The sequence below is a fragment of the Myiozetetes cayanensis genome, unplaced genomic scaffold, assembly GCF_022539395.1.
Source record: "Myiozetetes cayanensis isolate MyiCay16 unplaced genomic scaffold, myiCay2020 scf12, whole genome shotgun sequence".
NCBI lineage: Eukaryota > Metazoa > Chordata > Aves > Passeriformes > Tyrannidae > Myiozetetes > Myiozetetes cayanensis.
In genome coordinates, this window is record NW_026086826.1 from 27553095 (window position 1) to 27574952 (window position 21858).

A 21858-nucleotide genomic window follows, 5' to 3' on the forward strand; every position below is an offset into this window, starting at 1 on the left:
GGCTCTCTGCTTGCATAAGTGAATCCGCCTTGCTAGAATTTGTTAACCCTCATCCCTGTTCCCATCCCATCTCAGCCTTGCCTCCCTCCTCCCCTGGCACAGGCAGACAAAGCCCACCACCACACCGTAAACATGGTACCACCTTGGCACAGCACACAAGCCCAGATGGGGTGCTTGGGCTGCCTCCAGGCTAGGCTGATGGTGGTCCTTTGTAACTGAAGCTGCCTCACACGCCAGGTTTACCTTCCCTGGAATTTCTGGTGTTAATTCAGCCCGGGGGATGCTGTATTTTTAAGTCCTGCACTTACTAAGACTCCTCGCATCCCCATGACCACGGTCTAGGAGCTCTGACTCCAGTCCAGCACTATGCTGGTACGCCACAGGCATCATTGCCAGCATCATGACAACTTGACAAGGCAGCAACATCCAAATGACTCTCATCTGGACAGGCTTTGGTAACACAGCCAGATACAAAACACATGCAAGATGTGAAGGGAAGGCTGAGAAACAGCCAGACATTCCCCTGGGATCACAGGAAGCAACAACACTGCTGGAATAATACCCTCTGTAGTGCTCAGGAGTCTTTCATCAGCCTCACTGTGTGTTGGGCTCCAGTCAAAGAGCATTTGAGTCCACAGGGGATGAGGACATCCCAGCTCTTGGGCATGCCTGGAAAAACCCACCTCTGAGGCAGAGACAGCATGAGGAGAGCAGCAGCCTAGGAAGCAGCCCTCACTGGCAGCACCGTTTAAACTTCGCATGAGTGGCTGAGTAACAAGGTGTCAAAGAGGGCAACAGGGCACAACAGGATCCCTAGGGATCAGGAGGTTTCCTTATGTATGAGCACCTCCAGCTGGATTCAGAGTTAACCCTCAGTCTCCATGTGTGAGCAGGACTTGGCTTTGGGACCGACGCAGCAGCAGATGCTGCAGGGTCAGAGAGCTGCCCTGGCAAAGCTGCAGGTGGGATCAAAAAGACACATTGCTGTTCGAGGCTGTGACCCTTCCACACAGATTTACTGGGGAAAGGGAGCAAAAAGGCTGTGGGTCACCAGCACACAGCAGGCAAGCTCCCAGTTACAGCAGAGGGTAGTACACAACTTCTTGAGGTCAGATTTGGGAAAGGCAGACAATAACACTAGTGCCAGACCAGAAAGCCTGCAGGGCATTTTGCCCTGAGATAGGCTGAAGAATAAGTGCTGCTAACAATGGCATGGCCCAGATATTCCTGGAAGTGTTGGCTAAAAAGTTATTCACTAAATCATCACTGAATCAGCCAAAGGCAGTGCTATTTTAGACCTGGTTTTGGTAAGCGTTGTAGAAATTATGGAAGGGCAGATGAGAGAAAGAAAACTTGGCCTGAACTAATAACGACTTGATTCACATCAGCTTAAATTGAGGGATGAACACAGGTCTTGAATGAAGAATTGAGAACCAGGACTGATCAGCAGACACTGCTGCATCTGAAATGACAGGGAGAACAGGATGAAACGGGAATTCCCTGAAATCAAGCTGACTCCAGTGAAAACAAAGGAGAACAGACCTTTTTAGAAATAAAAAGGGCAAAAGAAGGAAGAATCAAATCTGCTGAGCAGGGAAGGTGAAGCTGAAGCTCAGCATAATTAAGATGCATCCCTAGACAAAAATTACAGTATGGTCTTCACCTTTATCCCAGATTAATCACATGTAGGGGAGCAGAGCTCAAGATAAAGGAGAGGAAATAAAAAGGTGGCAGCAGCTGGATGGGGGCTGAAGTGCCATCTGGAGTGGGTGGGAGGGAAGATGAACCTCTGGGGAGGTGGCAAGTCCCAACTCTGAAGGTGTGGGATGTAGGGATACAGAACAGGGGGCAAACAGCAAGAGGGAAGAGTGCAGAAATAGAAAACCTCACAGATAAACAAAACTCAGTGGATGTAACACATTTGCAAGGGAAATGCCACCTCAGATCCAGAAGGACTGGCCTCAGGACATGACTGGAGAACAGCTGATACGGTACATCCAGTGATGTCTAAAGGGGTGAACAAAGATCTCAAGAAGACAGGCTGACCTGGTTGTTTTCTCTCTGACAGACCTTAAATCCACATGAAAATTTCTGCAGACTTTCAGGTATAAAGGTCTCCATGTTATTACTTTCACCTTTCTGCCTCGTCTTCCAAAAAAAATAATGGAAATGCTTAAACACAGGGACTGATGCAGATGTGAGCACCTGAAAGTCAAAGACATGCAATGCCCTCTCTGGGAAAGCTCTGAATACCTCTCGCCAAGGATGCCAAATTTTTAACCAGTCACCTGCACTGAGAGATCCCAAATCCTGCCAGCGGGAAAGCAGGCAAAGGAGTGCTGCACTTGCTGGCCTTTCTCCTGGGAATCATAGAATCAGAGTACCACGTTGAAATGGACCTCAAGGATCGTCTGATCCAGCCTTTTTTGGCAAAAGCAGCCTAGACAAGAGAGCCCAGCAGCCTGTCCAACTGAACCTTAGAAGTGTTCACTGTCAGGGAATCCACCACTTCCCTGGGGAGATTATCCCAATGGTTGATTGTTATTGCAAAAATTTTTACCCTTTCTTCTGTAGTTTCATATATCTGTGGCCAGTTTCAATTCAAACTGAGTTTTTCCTTTTCTAAATGCATCTCTGCACACCTTGGCAATGCCCTTGCAGTTCTCAACAGGTATTTGTCCACTTTTCCATCTCTGGAGTGCTTCTCTTTTGGCTTTGAGCAGACTCAAAAGCTCACATTAAGCTAAGGGTATCTCTTTCTCTGCTTGGTTCCCTTACCTTTAAATGGGAAGAACTGGTTTTGGTCTTCCAGGAGAGTGTTCTTGAAAAATTCCCACACTCCCTAGCTCCTTTATCCTCCATGGAAGCAAGTCCCTCACAACTGAGGTCTGAGCAAGCGGAAATTCACCCTTCTAAAATCCAAAATATTTGTCTTAGAACCAACCACTGGCACCTCAGCAAGATCCCAAGGCTACCACCAGCCAAAATGTTATAAAGCAGGCTTGCTTGGTTTGTGAGTAGCAAGTCCTGCAGTGCCTCAGTCCTGGTCAGCACATCCAGCACCTGTATGAGGAAGCACTGCTCTGCACATTCCAGGAACTTCACAGATGACCTGTGAGCTGCTACATCATTCTTCCGGCACATCTCTGGGTAGTTGAAGTTGCCCTCAAGAACCAGGCTCTGTTGACTCAGAGCTTAAGTGACTTAAATATTGCTTTGCTGGCCTTATCATGTTGGTTTGGAGGTCAACAGCAGGTCCCTACTGTGGGATCTCCCTTGGAGAGGACCCCTCTGATCATGACCCAGGGGCTTCCACAAGCTGGCTTCTATACATTCATGGCTCTCCTAAACATAGAGCAAAGCCACAGCTGGGCATCAAGGACTTGTCTTTGCCTCTGGGTCTACCACAGGGCATCTGACTTCAGGAAAGCCGCGTTAATTCCTCCCCATCAGCCTGCTCAGGGACTGTTTGCTTTTCTGCCACATGCTGCTTTCCTCTCTGGATCTTGTTACAGCTCTGTTGACAGCTTATGTGCAGGGCAAGGGGGCAGGGACCAGCTTTAAGGTTGGTTGCATATTTCAAGGCTGGTTCCATGTGGCACAGTGGTAGTCATGTTTTTGGGGTTGAACTGAGGACGGTCCCCCACTTGTGTTGAATCCATGGGAATAAGCCTCAGGAGAGGTTTACCCCCAGCTGGGCTCTCACAGCACGGTGGGCACCCTCGGGACACCCGTGCCGATGGGGTGCACATGTGCACCGGATGACTGGATCATGGGAAAACACTGGTTTGGGGATGTTTGCACCCTGAGGACAAGGCTGGCTCACTGTCTCACTCAGCTACTGGCTGCCACTCTTGTGGTGGGCACCCCAGCCTGTCTGAGGGCCTCCTGGGACAGCTCTGCTGGGAATCCCAGCACATCTGCATGTGCCTGTGTAGGCTTCCTGGCTACAGCTGAGGTACCACTAGCCCTAGGACACCTCAGGAGGAGGTAAGGTTTTTGAGTAACTCATTTGGACCCAGGCACCAGCAGAAACACTTGACTATTTGCATTTCAGTTTAAAAAAAAAAAAAATTAATTCTGATGGTTGTGGGTATTCAGTAGACCTACAGTCTCTCCTGAGTTCCTGGAGGAGCCAATCCTGCACTGCAGGAAGCACCAAGGCCGACCACCAACGACCCCAAATGGTCAAGTGGTTCTGATGCCTAACACAGAACCCATTATATTATGATCCCAAGATGAAGTCCTACAACATTTGTTCTAGGGACAGTTGTCTACCCTCTCCCTAAGGTAACAAGAACCCACTTGCTCCTCTCCACCTGCCTCAAATTAAATTCCCTTAAAGAGGAGGGGACTAATTCACCACACTGCCTTCTCAAAGACCACCCAACATCACCACGCTGCTGGAGGGAAAGGGGCATCTTTTCCCCTTGGCCTTAGGGAGAAGGCACCTAGACCTTGGCCCCACAGCAGAAAGGGCTTGGAGAGCAGAGGGCAGCAGGAAGGGGAGTGCTGGTTGGGGATCAGATCACACACAGCAGAGAAATGCAGGGCTGTGGGAGGGAGCAGAGGGCTGCGGTGAGGCTGATTGAAGGAGGCATGAGGGGAGACAAACAAGGGGAGCGTGGCCTCTGGCTCGGCAGGGACTACCTGACCTCTCCTGCGCGGGGGCACGGCAGCTTCGGGCTGACGCCGGCAGCCTGCCCGCGCCCCGAGAGCTGCTGCTGTCTGGCAGAGAGGGGAACAGCAAAGCCCTAATCAGAGAGGACAGCTGGACTGCAGAGCTCCCTGCGTGCTGCTCTGCTGAGCCCAGGTGTGGGAGCTGGGGCTGGGACCCCTTTCTTCTGCACTGCTCTTCCCCCACTCCCCGGTGCTTGTCCTGAAAACTGGAGTCTGCTCTCAGAGGGGACAACAGCCACAACAGCCACACACTCAGATGGGTCCAGCCCTTTGGGGCACCTCCTGGGGTGGGCCTGCCAGAGCTGTAACCTTCCATCCCCAGTGCTCAGCAAGGACACACAGGCTCCCTCTGCTTCAGTTTTAGGATTGGGACAGGTCTCTCCTCCCATGCATGGAAAGAAGCGTGACCAGCAGGACAAGGGAGTGGATTCTTCCCCTCTACTCCAGTCTCAGGAGACCCCACCTGCAGGGCTGCATCCAGCTCCGGGGCTGTCAGCATACGAAAAACCTGGACCTGCTGGAGCAAGTCTAGAGGAGGCTACAGAGATGACGAGAGGGCTGGAACACCTCTGCTATGGAGACCTGTGCAATAGAGGAAACCCTGGGCCACCGAGAACCGACCCACAAATTCAGCGTTTCTTACAGCCTTTCAGCCCTAAAGCATCATTTGGTTCTGCCAAACAACCAAAGCCTGTACACACGTGAAATTTAATACAAAATAAGCCAAATGTTTCCCAAAAAGCTCCTGCAGGAGCCTGGCTTTGAGCTTGTGATAGCAGTGGTGATTCAACCCATGAGCCTTCCTTTTCACCCCCCTCAGGGAGGACAAATCCATGCAAGTCCCATAAACTTCCTGCCTTATGTGACAATCCTCATGCTGCTTAAGCATAATGGGCCATCAACTTTCCCCTGGGATAAATCTGTCCTGGCGAACTGTCTTTTAGTGCTCTACATCTTGGGGGAGTTGATAGCATTTGGGGTTTATTTTAATGGGAGTCGGTAGCCATGATCAATTGTAAAAGCTCTATTTCCACGGAAATGGGAATTTAATAGATTTTTGAAAATGGTGGTTATTGACCCAATGGGCCTTAATGGCTTAAAACCCATCCGATTGGAGGGCCTATGAGTAAATGCATATGATTTTCAAATGAATACTGGAATAGGTAGTAAAAACCCATTTAAAGTGTCCGGGACCTGGTCAATAGGGAGTTTCCATTTGCTCGTTTGGCTTTTCTATTTCTATCCGAGTGAATCATGGCCACTCTCCTCCTCGGAGAGGCTCCACGCCATTTCCTCACGGCTGAGATCATCTCGGCACACGCGGCCCATCTGAGCCCCATCAGGGTGCAGGGATGGCTTTCATTAGACACCGGGGCAGTGATGCAGAGCCCAGGGCTCCCAGACGCTCCCAGTGTGGTACACGTGGACGATCTCCCGTGGATGATGCACCCCTGCTGCTCACAGGGAGCTGAAAGGACTCGTGCACCTCACAACTCCCGGGTTAAACTCAACCTACAGGCTCCCAGCTGATGATCCCAGGGGGAAACGTCTCAGACAGAAGTCTTGGTTTGCCTGGGGTTAACACACACCAAAAACATCAGTAGGAGGGAACTCCAAAGGAATGTACTAATTACTGAGCAGTAATCCTGGAAGCAATGGACAGACTAAGCTCTGATATTTATTCCTGACTGAAGCCCCCCTGCCCCAACTAGGGAAGGTGTTTAGGGTTATCACCCCCACCACTCTCCAAGGTCTACCAAGGCTCAGCACAAGGCTGGGCTATTCCCCACTTTTCCCACCACAGGGGCAGCCCTCCTCTCCTGTCTGCCTTTTTCATGAACCTGCAGGGGCACAGATGCCCAAGATTTTTACCTGTTTGAAAACAAACCGTGGGTTCAGCCACTGCAAAGAGGAGATTCAAAGCCATGTATGTGCAGGGTAGCAAGGCTACTACTTCTGTGTCATGGCCACAGAAGTAAGGCAAAAAGAAAAAAAAAGAACCACACAAAACCCCCAAACAAACAAAACAAAGCAAACAAAAAAAACCAAACAAAAACAACCAAACTCCAAAGACCTGAAAACTCCCAAATTTCAAAGGGATATCAGTCCTCCTGCTCCCTCCCTCTTACCTTCCCCTTCAAAAACCCAACACAGCAGGAATTAGACAATTCTGAGTCACAGCCTGTTGCTTATTCCACTGACAAGGAGGAGAAGCAAAGGAGACAAATATTGCAGGTTACCATCTGCTTCCACCCCAGTAATGGGTTTGCCACTTCCATGTGCAAGTATAATGGATTGGTTTGGGTTGGAAGAGACCTTAAAGATCATCTCGTTCCAGCCCCTGCCATGGGCAGGGACACCTTCCACTAGACCAGATTGCTCCAAGCCCTGTCCAACCCGGCCTGAAAACTTCCAGGGATGGGGCAGCCACAGCCTGAAAACAGCCACATCCCCGAAAACAGGGAACGAGCAGTATTTGTGGGGAGTTAGTCAAAAGATTTCAAAAGAAAGAGTTAAAAATCCAGTTGAGAACCATTTAGGAGATGGAAAAGAATCCTGCCAGGCAAAAAGGCAGTGAAGCCGCCGCTCAGGGAGGGAGGAGAGCCCAGTGATGCCCTCTGAAGCCCAGCACAGGCGAAATCCCAGCTCCAGCACCCACCAAAACACTGCAGAAAGGCTCACTATCCACAGCCCAGGGTAAGCACTTGCCTTTTTTTGACAGTGTTGATGCTGGCTGGCGTTACACAGAACATGTGTGAGAGAGGGCGAGTGAGAAGCGCCAGGGGAAATGGAGAAATATGTTTGCAGCCCCTTGCGGTTTTGGGAGGCAGAACTCAACAGTGGCAAGTTATTCTAGAGCAGGTTCCAAGCTAAACAAAGCCAGGTATGGTTCCCTTTCTGCCTGGATTGTTTGTTTCACAGCAAAATAAAAACAAAAAAAACAAAACCAAAACCAAACCACCAACTCAGGCTGGGACCAAGTTTTACAGCACTTTTTGCCCATCTTAGGCTGCCCACAGATCAGCCCTGTCCCACCTAACCCCACAAGAACGGATCTGTAAATCAGTTTTCTCTTACTTTTTGCCTGAAACAAAAATATGAAGCAACATTCCAGGTTTAGGGAGGTCTTCAGGCCTCCAAACACAAGTCAGGGTTCCCCAGGAACCCAGATTTCACTGCCAGTTGTCACAGTGCAGTTCACAATCTGCTGAGGGAAGGCAGAGGGGATAACACCAATGGGTGCGATGCTCCTGGTCTCTCCCAGCATGGCACAGGCTTTTTGTGGCTGAGCAGACTCTCAGGGCCAGGAGGCTCAGCAAAGCACTCCAGACAAAGGGAAGCAGTGTAATTTTTTGCCTTGACAGAGCAGCTTCCTCGCCCTTCCTTAAATGCCTCCCATCCCCACCCAGGGACTAGGAGGCAGGAGGCCAGATGGCAACACCGATAGCAGCACCTCACTGCTGCACCACTGGGGGGAAGGTATCCAAGACTTCTGTGCCTCAGTTTCCCTCACCCACAGCACAAGCAGGAGTTTGCAGACGCCTTAGAACACGTGAACTCTGCTGTGCAGGGCTTTCCAAGGAGCTCAGGGAAGTTAAGCTCCCACATCCCACTGCTGTTTAATGGAAAGCAAGTGTCCAGCTCCTCACCAAGGGCTTCCTCCTCTCCCACCCATCTCCCACAGCAGTGGGAGAAGAGAGACCCTTTAACAGGGCTGACAACAGTGGGTAAATTTGCTGAGCAGGGATGATGCTCCCAGGGAATTGAGCAAACAGCTCCTATTTCCTCTGCAAGTGGAACCACATAGCCCTGTGGTCAAAAACCTTCTCCTCAGGCACTCCTCACCCTGATGGCAATGTTTGGTCTTCCCAAAGGATCCAAAACTTTGCTACATTCACCCTAAACTGCTCACTGAAGGGCAAAAACTTGCAGCCTTTATATTGGTCAGTAAAGGGACTGAGACACAGAAAAAGAAAAGAATAAATCTACTAAAGCCAAATATCTCCTTCCTGCTCTTTATATATATATTTATATATCTTCATTTTTTTAAGGGTAAAACCAAGTCCCAAGCCTCCAACTTATTTTTAGATTCAGGCAATTGGGTGTCTCAGCCAGAGCACACAAGCCAGCATTCTAAAAATGCCTCCCTCGCAGATATAAAAAGGACACAAGATAATTTACTGGGGAGATTCTGTAACGTAACGATCATACACTAACGGCAAACAAAGAAAAAAAAAAAGACAATCCAAGGCACAGCCCTTGGGAGGTCACAAAGATTCAGCATCCTCATCCTTCCTAAAAACCTCCAAAACAAGTCCTCTGCCTCACACTGTCTCGGCGGGTTTGGGTGATGCTGGACTCATTTCCTCTCTCCCCATCACCCTCCGCAAAGGGGCAACTTGATTTCCTAAATAACAGCAGTGGCTGGGCCAAGGAAAACTAAAAGCAGTAGGACTTAAGGACTCCAGTGGCCGCAGCTCAGCCTGCCAACCCAACGTGGATTTAATCATCCCAGAGACCCCATCAGCTCCCAGCCAATGCTGTCCCACCAGATGTCCCGGCCAGGGTGGCTGCTGAGCTCCTGCCATTTCGGTTCCTGCGGTCTTGCCAGCCTGGCCAGGGTCTCAGCCAGCGTCCTCCACCCACAGGGTGGGTACAGTGGGATGAGGAGGAGTCCTGGGGAGGGCTGACAAAGAGTGACCCCTCCCAGCCACCGGACACACGCTGTTCCTTCACAATTGCCATCCCGATACAATCGGGCCCCCTCAAGTGAGCCCCCGAGTCAGTGGTGTTTGCTAGAACAATAGCTCACATCTGGGACAGCTGTTTTCCCCGAAAGCACCCAGGCTGCCTACAGCCACCGGGCAGGGGTCCTGCGCCCTCGCTCACACGCGGATCGTGTTCTCCCTCTCCCGCGGAGATGTGGTCACCCCTGGGGGGACCTGGCAGGTTCCTCCAGGAACACGCTGCCAGGCGGCTCCACGCTCACAGGAAGGCTCGTGGGACTGAGTGAGACTCATCCTCCAGCAGAGGCTTGTTGGAAATTAACCCCTGAGCCTTCTACCTTGGTAAAAAAGGGAGCGTGTTACTGTGAATTTATTTCCTACTCTTAGTACCCCCAAAAAAAAAACGGGGAAGATCTGGGCAGATGAACAAGCTGCTTTGGCTAGAGCAGAAACCAAAGACTGGGAAGCACCCCTTAGACCTGGACACCTCTACACTCTCGTGCTCCTCTTCCAGCCCCACTCCTCTGCTCCCTGGGCTAACAGAGCCCTGTCCCCACCAGAGGCCAGTAAGACAGGGAGCAGCCCTCTGCTTCTGAACAGCGTTCCCAAGACCTGACACAGTCCCTCGGACAGCAGCACCTCAGTGCTTAGGTCTTTACTGCTGGAAAGAAGTCACTCCCACAGTTCTGCTGGCCTGAGGGAGGGGCTGAGTCAGACTTTGATCTTGCCACGGTGCCCTTAGACTGAATCTCCATTCTGGAGCTCCCATCACCACCTCCTCTGCCATACCAATGCCAAATTTACCATCCCAAATCCTCCCTCCTGGGAGCAAAATCCCACTGCTAGGCTCATGTCAGTGGCTGAGCCACTCAGAGGCACATTCACATGGATGTAACCTCCAAGTCCCATCACGAGCAAGCAGCTTGATGGACATCTTTCCTATCTGATACAATGTCTACCAAGGACATTCCCTCCTGTCTTTGAAATCATTCATCCATGGGAAAGCTCAAAGAGTGAGGACTTTCCTACAAGGAAAGAATAAGTTTTCCAATGAGCTCAAATTCGCTCTCATGAAATTTTAAAGCATCCACCAACAAACCATCAGACTCCAACAAAAAGTCCTATTTACTACTATATCCCCCCAGCACCAGTAGACCTGCTAGAGAGGAGAAGCAACAAGCTCCACAGCCACTCAACCCATCACTGCCCTCTTTGGTGTTCCCACCACTTACAAGCCCTGAGTCCAGCACTTGAGGCTTGGTTCTTTGGGAACAACAGGACAGTATTTGGGTACAGGCCAACAGAACTCCAAGAGGTGCCAGAGTGAGCTCAAAAGCAGCCAGAGCTCAGGTCCTGAGCAGGGGACCTCCCAGCCCTCCTCATGAGAACATCAGTCTCTTCCACTCCATGCTTGACAAGCAGTGAAAATCACTGAAAACACCCTCTCCATCCACCCTTCAAGTGACCAACCACCACAAGCAGCTGCCATCTACCACCTCCAATTGATTCTATGCTCTGCAAATTGTTAGTAACCTCAGGGTGTACCCAAATCTTCCAATTTTAAAATAACATCACACACACCAGCCCTCTTTCACAGGGAGAGAGAGGTTTCCTATAGCCAGGGAAGAAGAAAGGAAGTGAGCAGCTAATTTGAATGTTGTTTTACCATCTGGTTGGGATTAAGGTCTGAGCAGGTCAGCTGTGGCCCCAAAAATGCCATCATTGCCCCACCTGCTCTCAATTTGACACCCTTAATGCCCTCAGTTCCAACCACTTTCAGCTGAACATCTCCTGACAACGGGCTGCTTAAGTGCCAGGGAATAGCTGGAGTGATTCTTTCATCTTCAAGGGTCGTCCACCAGAGACATTTAGTGAGGTTAATCTGGATCAGCTTTTGAAGACAAGGCTTAAACAGCAGGAGGTTCCCCAGCAGCCTTAACCCAATTAAGCACCCTTCCCTTAGGACTGGAGGCCAGCTAAGCTTGCATTAAAACCCATCAAGTGTCCTGTTAATCAGGTACACTTCAACATCACAGCCGCGGTCATCCCAGCGGAGGCCACCAAGGCTGGAGATACCTCGTCATTTTTCACCTCCTTTTGTCACTTGGGTTATTTCTGCCATTACTTTGGGCAGCGAGATGAAAGGCCCAGCAGCTCAGCCCTTACCCACTCTGCTCTCCAGACTCCCCTCTGGTTTTTCTTTTCACATTAACTGTGTCACACACCAGACTCTCATTGACTAACTGCCCGAGGGGGACCCTCGCTGAGTGTTAATTGCTGTTAATGAGCTGTTGCTGCTTTCCTTCCAAGAAAATTGCAGCAGCACTCAGGCTCTGCAAGAAAATGGGAGTCTGCAGAAAATCAAGGCAAATTTTACTCCGGGCCCTGACTTTACACTGCTAGAAACTCCTGGAATATGCTTTAAATCAGGATGAGATGGGGTGAAGGATACAAGTCAGCAGCTCTCCTGATGTTGCCTGTCCCCTCATTCCTCATGTGGTGGGTCAGGCTGAATGACGAGTCCCTGATTTGTTTCCCATGGGTCCTGTTGGGGTCCCTTGCAGGGATGTCTACACACAGCTCTTCACATGAGTTCTTGCTAAAGTCTCCTTCCAGCCACAAGTGCACAGTCTCACTGATGGGTTTTGCATGTGGGTGGTGGCCCAGCTGGCTCAGAGCACAGTAGGACTTGTCTTGTGCCATGTGCTACCAGAGGTGCAGGAAGGACCCAACAAGATGCCTGAATTGCCACTGCCATCATTTCAGCATCATCCCCTACCCCAGAGATGAGGGCAGCTCCTGCCTCAGCCCCAGTTGGCTCCATCCCCACTGGAGTTTTTATGGAATCTTATAATGGTTTGGGTTGGAAAGGACATTTAAATTCATCTTATTCCACTCTCATTCCATGGGCAGGGGCACCTTCCACTACTCTAAGACCCATCCAGCCGTGCCTTGAACACTTCCAGGGATGGGGCAGTCAGAGATTCTCTGGGCAATCTGTGCCAGGGCCTCCCCCACCCTCACAGGGAAGGATTTCTTCTTAATATCTAAAGTAAACCTGCCCTCCTTCAGCTTAAAGCCATTTCCCCTCATCCGGTCACTACATGCCCTTTTAATAATAATCATCATCATCTTCTTCTTCTTCTTTCCAAAATTCATTTCTCTCCCCTGCTAAGCATGGGTGAGGGTATATGCCTGCAGCAGGTGTGGGCCTGGAAGTATTCTGGGATGTCCAACAGTTAAGAAGCACTGGAGCCACCACTGTTCCTCAGGCTTTTCCCTCTGGCTTGCCTCTCTCTAAGCTGCAGCCCAGGGGAAGGGGATTTTAAATGAGAGATATTGTTAGGATGGTAAAAGCTTTTGCATGAGTGCTTAAGGTCATTCAAGTCAAGACAAGGTATTGAGCCCCTTCACAAAAATGGACTCAGTCTGTCCACAATGCTGGCAAGAAATTGCCCAATGTCTCGCTCTGACTTTCTCATTTTGATTATTTTTGGACGCACTAAGAAACACTCAAATCCAAACCACTCTTTGTGAGAGCCTTGAAACGAAATAAAGCAGAGATGACTTAGTTCATGAAAAAAGATCCTAAGGTTTTTGCCTTGCCACCTCGATCTGAAAGGAGATGCAGAGAGCACCTCCCGCAGCGGGGGTTCCCTCTCCCCCAGCTCTCCCAAAGCCTCAGCTCCCTCCTGGGCTCTGGCACAGGGATGAAAAAGCAGAGACGCCTCGGGGAGCAGCAGCCAGCTCGCTCGCTCGCTCTCCTCCAGTTACAGACCCAGAGCTGTTGTTCCCATCAAAGCACCTGGCTCCCATTGTGCCGCCTTTCCGCAGTTTGTTAAATTTTATTTCGCGTTATTTCTCCCGTTTTGGCTTCCACCCTAAAAATCCTTCTGTAACTCCGCCAGCTGCCCCGCTCCTCATAAATGTTCATTTAAGTATCATACCTTGCAGCAAACACAGCGGCACTGGCTCAGCAGGAGCTCTGCCTGAACAAAACCCCTCAGGCTGAGGTCTCCTGCTCCAGTATCCTGGGATTCATCCTCCAACTTTGGGGGAACACCACCAACCTGGCTGTGCTCTTGGGCAAGCTCAAGCTCAGCTAGGTTTTTCCCAAACCCAGTTTCCCAGTGGTTTTCCCACTAACATATATATTCTTCCCCAGGAAGAATAGGAAGACTACCCTCAGCAGGGGGGAGCCCAGGGAGGGTGGGTGTCCACCAGTGCCACCAGTGCCACCAGTTTGGACTGTGCTTTGAGCAACCTGGTCTAGTGGGAAGTGTCTCTGCCCATGGTAGGAGAGGTAGAAAAAGATGGTCTTTAGGGTCCCTTCCCACCCAAACTGTTCCATGACTCCTTTATTCTGTGATCTCTGAAGAAGCCGGACCAAGGCAGCTCAGAAGAGCTCAGTGGCAGCAGGATTCTGCTCATGCCCCCACATTTCCCAAATGCCAGACACTTCAGATTTCGTTTTTCAGAGCTTAGCCTACAATCAATCAATCTTGTCTTCTGAGCAGACCAATGAGGTCTGCGGAAAGAAAATTGCAAAAGATTTGTTATTTCCCTAGTGTTCCTGTTTTCCCATTCCTTTCCCACAGAAGCAAGGTTTTTGTTTTGTTTTGTTTTCTTTCCCAACTTTCAGGGGAAAATCCTGACAAATGGAAGCCCTGATTCATACCAGCAAAAATTTGGCCTTTCTTAATTTAAGGTGGAGCCCTTCTTGTCTGAGGATGAAAACATTTCTCTAAATGCACACGGAGGGCAAGGACTGAGCCTTGGCCCTGCTGGAGCCAAGGCCAAGTGGTGTTGGGTGCTGATGGCCACCACGAGTGGAGAGTTGCTGTGCAGCCAGGGGGGCTGTTCATCTCCTCCACGCTCAGGAAAGCAGCTCTGTGCTGGCTCACAGAATGGGAAACAAGGGGACAGGCAGGCACAGGGAGAGAGAGAGAATTACAGAGGTGAGAAAACATCTTCTGGGGGTGTTGCTCAGGCAGGGACACAATGTGATGCCTCCCTGTGTGGCTGAGATGCACTGGAAGAAAGGATCCCCATCCTCCTCCTATGTTTTCTCAGGCAACTGAAGGATGGGTGAAAAAGGCTCTCAGAAAGGGAGGAGGGGAAGCCCTGCTCCTCTCTATCACCACCACCCAAGCAGAGACACCTGCTCCCCTCCTCTCTCCATGTCCTGCCTGGGAGGAAGAAGAGCGAAGAAGCACGTTTGGAAAAAAAGGGTTTATGGCCGCAGCCTACCTGCTCACACAGCACAGGGAAAAAAAAAGTGAAGGAGAAGATCAAAGAAGCATTGTGTCCCTAAAACCCTCCCTTGCAGCTTTTCTCCATGGATGCTGCCACCTGCACCGCACCTCTCCCGCTCCGGTGGGCACCTCCGCCCGGCACCAGGAGCTGGCAGCAGGGAATGAGCAATTTACTCTGACACCGAGACAAAAACGGCTTAAAAAAAAAAAGAAAAGAAAAGAAAAAACCATGACTTTTTTTTTTCCCCTTCCCCGTCTCCAGCCAGAAAGTACATCTGGCAGAGCCCCGAGTGCTGGAAGCCATCAGCGGGGCTGTCGGCACTTCAGAGCCTCTGGTGGGGAGTGCAGGTGTGCACAGGTCACCAACCACACTGAGGACACTGTCCCCAACACCCCGGGGTCCCCCAGCATTGGGGGGTACCCCTCTCTATCCCACCCCAGCTTCTGCCTCCAAAGGGCCCTGGGGTCCCCTAGCGCCACGTGTTGATGCTCCACGGTCTTTGTTCCATGTGGATTTTGTAAAGTATTTTGCATCTGCAGCGCAGAGTAAAGGCACACATCCTACTCTGACCAAGGGAATCTCCCTATGGGCATCACTCCCTGGAGCACGGATTTGGGACAGCTCATGTGCACCCAGCCACAGCACCTCACATCTACACCATGACGTCCTTCTCCCCTCTCCAGCACTCAGGGAAAGGTATTTTGATCACAAATTAAGAAATCAGACTTTAGGCACATCCAGGGAAGTTGGGGAAGGGGCAGCAATCCCCCTGCTGCATCCCGTGTGTGGTATCAGGGTAAGCAGTATCCCTTGGTTGGGGCCACTCGGCCCACCTCGGGGATGCCCAAAGTCCCTCTGGCATGCAGCCAGAGCCTGGCAGCTCTACACAGGGAATGCCCCTGCAGGGTTTTTTCCCCATGACCCCTCACTCATTTTAAGGCATAGGGAAACACTTTAATGACAGGGCTTTGCAGAGGGGATGCCACATCACGTTGTAGGATTTACTTCCTTTGATGGCAAGCACACCCATCCCAGTGGAAAACACCCCTCTGCCTTCCCACACTGGGAAGCCACTGGTTGGGAGCGATACCCAGGTGCAGAGCGGGTGCTGGGGAGAGGCTTCACCCCATCCCTTGACCCACCAGCCCCCATAAGCCCCACACCTACCGATGGGGTGAGTCGGGGTCGAAGCAGGTCTTGGCCACGTCGGTGGCCCAGGGGTCGCAGCAGTCGCCGTCATCGAAGTCGTCCAACACGTTGTTGCACTCCATGTGGCAGACGCCGTCGCGGCGCTTCCAGGAGAAGCAGCGGCCGGGCCGCCGGCAGTCCCCGCCATCGTAGCCGGTGAGGGGGTGCTCGCACTCGGGGTCACAGCGCTCGTTGCCCACCTTGCTGGGCTCGCAGCCCAGGAGGACAGCGCGGCGGCGCAGGGACGAGTTGTGCACCTCCAGCAAGCTGAGCTGCCAGGAGATGTTGTAGGGCCGGAAAGCCTCGCTCAGTGCCCGGTGTTGCCGCCAGATCTGCTCCCAGCTGACCGTCGGCCGCCCGCCGTCATCCTCCGCCAGGTTCACCACCCGGTACCGCACCACCTTCCAGCTGCGCAGCGGCCAGTGCTGGTTGTAGTGGGAGACCAGCTCCACGTTGTCGCAGGCAGTCTGCCCGCACGCGGGGGGGCCCAGCGGCCGCAGGACGGGGGTGGCGGGGACAGCAGCACCCACTGCTGGGGGAAGGCGCCCTCCCGAAAGGGCACCCAGCGTTCCTCCGGGGTGGCAAAGCCAGCGGCCAGAGCCAGCCCTGCCGCCCCCTCGGCCGCCTCCTCTAGGAAGGGACACTGGAGGTGGGATTGGGGCAGGGCACCACGCCACAGGGCCAGCCCGGCCAGGTGTCCCCGGAAAGTGTGTGCGGTGCCCCAGGCGTCCCCTCCCAGCAGCAGCGTGCGGCAGGAGGACATGAAGGCGCTGTGCAGGGGTCCCTCCTGCCCGCCAGCACGGCCGACCCGCACCCCGTCCACGTAGAGGGCCATCCAGCGCCCGTCATAGCTGGCAGCCAGGTGTGTCCACGCCTCGGGGCGGTAGCGGTGGTAGGAGGTCACCTCTGTGGCCGTGGCCGCCCGGTCCGTGCGGAGGGAGAAGAAGAAGCGGGCGTCCTTCTTCCCACCGAGCTGCAGGGCACGGATGCCCAGTGCCCAGCCCCTGTCGCTGGCCGCGTGCGAGCAGTTGTCGAAGACGCCTGTAGTGGGGTCAGGGATGGGGATGGAGAGAGAGGAGAGCTGGTGAGGACCCGAGAGCATCGCCACTCCTCCCCAGAGCATGAGCTGGGTCCTCAGTGGCGGGTAAATGAAGGTGGCCAGAGGCAGGGCGGTGGGTGCTGCATCAGGGGGACACCACAGCCCCCATTCAAAATCATTTGGATGAGTTAGTGGAGTATCCAGGAGGGATGGCAGAGCCAGAGAGTCAGGATGGAGAGGGGAGGAAGAGCACGGATGGGAGGAGAGGCCGAAGAGCGAGGTGTTTCTGAGCTGCTCTCCGTAGGAGTGCTCTGGCAGGATGGGATTAGAGGCTAAGCTTTTTATCTGCGGGCCAAAGCTTTTAAGAATTAGAGCACAGCAACCCGAAGCAAAACAGCCTCCTCCAGGGACTGCTTCCCCAACAGCTTCCAGGCAGATTTACAGCTCTCCTTTACGCTCCAGTTTCCCTCCCAGTCATGCATCCAGCGCAGGCAGGAGAGGGTCTGGGGGGGATGTGCTGCCTCCAACTCAGCGGGTACACTCCTCAGCCCCTGAGGTCACCTGAGCATAAATCCATCCCCAGGAACAGCTTCAGGCTCAGCCTCTCCTCGTGCGCCCAGGCGTGTTGCAAACCTGTTTTAGACTGGGCAAGACCTGGAGCTGTGCTGCGACTTTCCCCCAAACTCGGGCTGCTGAGTTCCAGCAGCCAAGAACCAGAGGCTTGCAGGCACTGAGTGCCCTTGGGGATTGGTGGCCATAAGACAGTTAAATACTGGCAAGGGCAAATGGACCAGTCACTGCTTGAAATCAGTGCCTCTGGGCTCCTAAACCACCACAGCCAGGATGTTCATGCACATCATTGACTAAGATGAATGAGCTTGAAGTCACTCTTTGAGCCCCACCAGCAGCATCTTCTGGGAGCCCCCTGCTCTCCCATTCATCACTCCAACAGTGTCCCCATGCTGATGAATCCTGCTTCCATGCCCAGAGACACTCTTTATATTTTTGCTGTGGTATTTCTTATTCTCCATCCTGCTTTTCCTTGCTGCCTGGGTTTCTCCTGTCCCTCACTGGACTGCATGCACTGCCTGCCCATTTCCATGGCATCAAAACGAAGTGCTCCTGCCCTGCCCTGCTGTCTCACCTTCCCAGAGGATGCTCAACATGACAGGAGAAACTGTACCTGCTGCCAGGATTACAAAGAGGCCAACAGAGAGAGGCAGAGGTGTAGAGGAGCAGGAGCTCCAGGAGGAGCAGGATCTCCTGGCTCTCATCCAGGGGATGTGACTGAAGCCAGGTTACCATGACCCCACGTCTCCCCCGCCAGCCCTCATAAACGTGGCCGACAAAGGTCACGTCAAGCCCTGCTGCACCCCAGGAAGCTGCACCCCTCCCTCCATCCATCACTTTCACTGAGGGCGAGATGGGTGGTGGCCTCTAAACCATCCCACGGTCGTAACCACCCCGGGCACAGATCCCTGCCACTGCTCACTACAAAGGCAGCCACGCACAAAGCCTCCGTGGGCGGATGGGCTTTGGCCAACTCTTGTTTTCCTGTGGATTGTGAAACGGAAGCAGAGAGACCAGGGGAAGCTGAGACAGGGAAAAGCCAGAAAGCAGGAGGCAAGTAGAGGAGCCTTGCAGAAGTGAGAAGGCAAAGCTGGAGAGTACTTCTGGGCTGGGTGCTGGCTGAAAGGTGCCGAGGCCTGCCCGCTCAAAAGCCGCCTTTTGGTCCTCACTGGGGTTGGGGAAACAGGGCTTTGTACCTCCTCTCTTAGGAAAACTCATGCATTTCACCTTGAAATGATTCAGAATTCCTCAAATTTGATTAAACACTAAGGAAAAAATGGGACAAACAGCGTCAGGGGTGGAACAGCCTCTGGGATGAGCGTGAGCTATCATCCCCCCAAACCAGCGCTGGAGCCAAGCCGCACCTGGCAGTGCCTGCTGATTTCAACACCGGCCAAAAGAAACTTCAGTGAGCCTAAAACAAAGTATGAGGACTTCATCAAAGTCCCCGAAGGGACTTCATCAAAGTGGTGTAAGTAAGGCCAAAGTCAGCTCTACAACAGGGGTGGAAAGCCAGTAAAGTAGCAGCTGGTGCTTCCTAGACATGGCCAGGGATGCCCTCTCCACTGCAGCGGCAGATAAAGGAGCGTGAGGCAGAGCAGCACATCTCACAGCTGGGAGCCACAGCAGAATGGTCCAGCAGCAGGTTCTGACATCTCCTGAGGGCTTCCATGAGAAAACATCAGGGGAGCAGTTTCAAGACCCCAGAATTTGCCAAGGAGCTTCGTGCATTTTGTCCTGGGGCAAACCACCAAGAAGGGAAAGAGCTGTTTATAGAAGAGGTGTGAGGTACCTCCTCAGCACCTGTAAATGCAGCTCTGCCTCCTATCCCTCAGGTGGGAAAGGGGAGCCCTAACCTGGTCTGTGCTGTTCACCAATGCCTTAGGGTGATGACTTTGGAGTTTGAAACAAGAGTTGTTTGCAACAGCACAAAAAAAGTTGAAGAGAAGGGTATCTGTCAGGGAAGGTGTCCCATGGAGGAAAAGCCTCCTCCAAGCATGCTGCTTGATGGACCACACTCCAAGCAGCTTCTCCCACTGGGGCCAGGAGATTTGCAGCACAAGGAAGAGCTTTCAGCCATTCTTTGAGACAGATAACAGGGGAAATCAGCTGCTAAAGCTCTGGAGGGTCTGACACAGGCCAGAAGCAAAAAACAAACCTCAGCCTGGCACAAAGGGGAATCCCTTGGGGTTCACCAGAAGCTGAGCAGGTGTAGATAGAGGGGAGACAAAAAGCTGGGGAAAAGAAATGGCATCACATGAGAGGACTCTCATCTGCTGCCCAAAATGAGAAGGACATGGAAGAAGGACCACTCTCCTTCCCTGACAGTGTCTGTGGCAGGGTGCTGGGGTTATACCCTAGCAGAAATTCCCCCATGCAGGAGGGGCTGAGAGGGATGAACAGCCCCATCCAGGGTGGCCCTGAGGCAAAATGTGGCATCTACAGGAAAAAAACACCAACTCTGAGCCTTCAGTTGAAGCAGCAGCCACACCAGCTGACAGGACAGCTTGCTTTCCATGGTCAGAGCTGCTCAGCCTGGCCTCCCTTCCCAGGCACTGATGCTGAGAGACACTCAGCTCTGCCCTGCTTTCCTCCCGCCTTCCCTCATACACGGACACCTGGAGCATCTCCAGCTCCTCCCCAGCTTTGGACCACCTCACACTCCGTCCCCTCTCTCCTGACAGAGCAGGAGCAGCAGACCAGAAGCAGCCCCAGCACCTGCCAAAGGGCTGGCAGCTGCTTTGCATCACCTGCTCACACAAAATGCCAGCAGCACCGGCCTGTCCCCCTTGGCCACTGCACCCGGTCCCAGCTGCAGGGAGACGGTGGGAAGCGGACAGTGACTCAGACAGCCGGAGGTGCCTGGGGCTGACTCAAACCCTGGAGCGAGGAAGCCGGGGAATATTACCCAAGTGGATACCAGGGCTCACGAGTGGTGCTTTCAGCGCTAACAACTGTCCCACCCTCCACAAGGAAATTCAAAAAAAGAAAGAATAAAAATTAATAATCATAAAAAAATGGAAACATAAAACCCAACACCTGCAGGCCAGATGCAAACAGCTGTGCTGCTGATGCGATGGCTGGGGAGGGGAGTGCATTCTCTGCATCCCAAGCTGCTGCCTGCTGGCAGGGAGGCAGCAGGGACCCAGGTGGGAAGGCAGGCAGTGATGTGCACGCTAGGTAGTTTGGTAAGTTCCTTGTACACAGCTGCTTTTCCCCTCTGCCACCAGCCTCCAGCCCATCCCTCCTACCTCTTCCACAGCACAGGGGCCGTTACCACCCTAATACTGGGGGGATAAACCAATGAAAGGGGCCAGAAAGCAGAGTGAGGTTCAGTGCAGTGATCACAAGCGAAGGGAGAGTCAGGATTGAGAGGGGGATTCCACAACCAGCCAGCTTGGCTGCGGCAGCACAGAAACACAGCAGCCCTCACTGTGGGGACCCCAGACATCCCATGGGACCAGTACATCTTGGCGCTGCCATCTGCTCTCTGCCCTTCCCAGCATCCCTGCACTGCCCTGCTGTACCTGAACCCAGCACCGCTGCAGTAGGCACTCCGTGCCTGTGTGCCAGTCTGTCTCCTCAGGCCCCCCATAGGATCGTTTAAGTTGGAAAAGGCCTTTAAGATCAAGTCCAGCAGTTAGCCCAGCACTGCCAAGCCTGCAACTAAACCATGTCCCTAAGCACCACACCTATACATTTTTTGAACACTTCCAGGGATGGCAATTCCACCACTTCCCTGGGCTGCTTGTTCCAGTGCCTGACAACCCTTTCAGTGAAGAAATGTTTCCTAATATTCAATCTAAACGTCCCCTGCACAACTTGAGGTAGTTTTCTCTTGTCCCATCGCTTGTTACTTGGGAGAAGAGACCGCTACAACCGCTACAACCTCCTGTCAGGTACTTGTAGAGAGCGATAAGGTCCCCCCTGAGCCTCGTTTTCTCCAGGCTGAACACCCACAGCTCCCTCAGGCGCTCCTCACAGGACTCGCTCATCACTTGCCGGTTTCTTAGCTTGTGGGGATGAGGGGGCAATCCCCGGCAGAACGAGCCCCTGGGGCCGCCCCCCGCCCCGCGGAGCCCTCGGGGCCGCAGCCCGGGGTGCCGGGCCGGGCCGGGCGGTGCGTGCGGCGCGGCTGCCACCGTGCGGCCACCGCCCCGGGGACCCGCCGGGAGCCCCGCACAGCCCCGGCGTGCCCGCAGCCCCGCCACGGGACCAGGGTGAGCGCGTCACCCAAAGGGACCTTCCAACTCCAGTCGAGGGGAGAGGGAGAAACTAGATGGGACAGGGGAAACTAGATGGGAGCTGGGGCGGCGGGGCGGGGTGGGGGAGGCGGGCTGGGAGGACGGGGCGGGTGGGAACAGAGGGAGGGGATGGTTTAGGGTTTGGTCTCAAGGG

At 53.0% G+C, this 21858-nt stretch overlaps 1 protein-coding gene across 1 annotated transcript in view; it reads right to left on the reverse strand.

The window, feature by feature from the left end:
- PAPPA2 (pappalysin 2) overlaps positions 1 to 21858 on the reverse strand; it is an 86531-nt gene that overhangs the window by 64081 nt on the left and 592 nt on the right. Inside the window, 2 exon segments of the mRNA XM_050307141.1 lie at positions 15831 to 16368; positions 16371 to 16892. Coding sequence (XP_050163098.1) covers positions 15831 to 16368; positions 16371 to 16892 — 1060 coding nt within the window.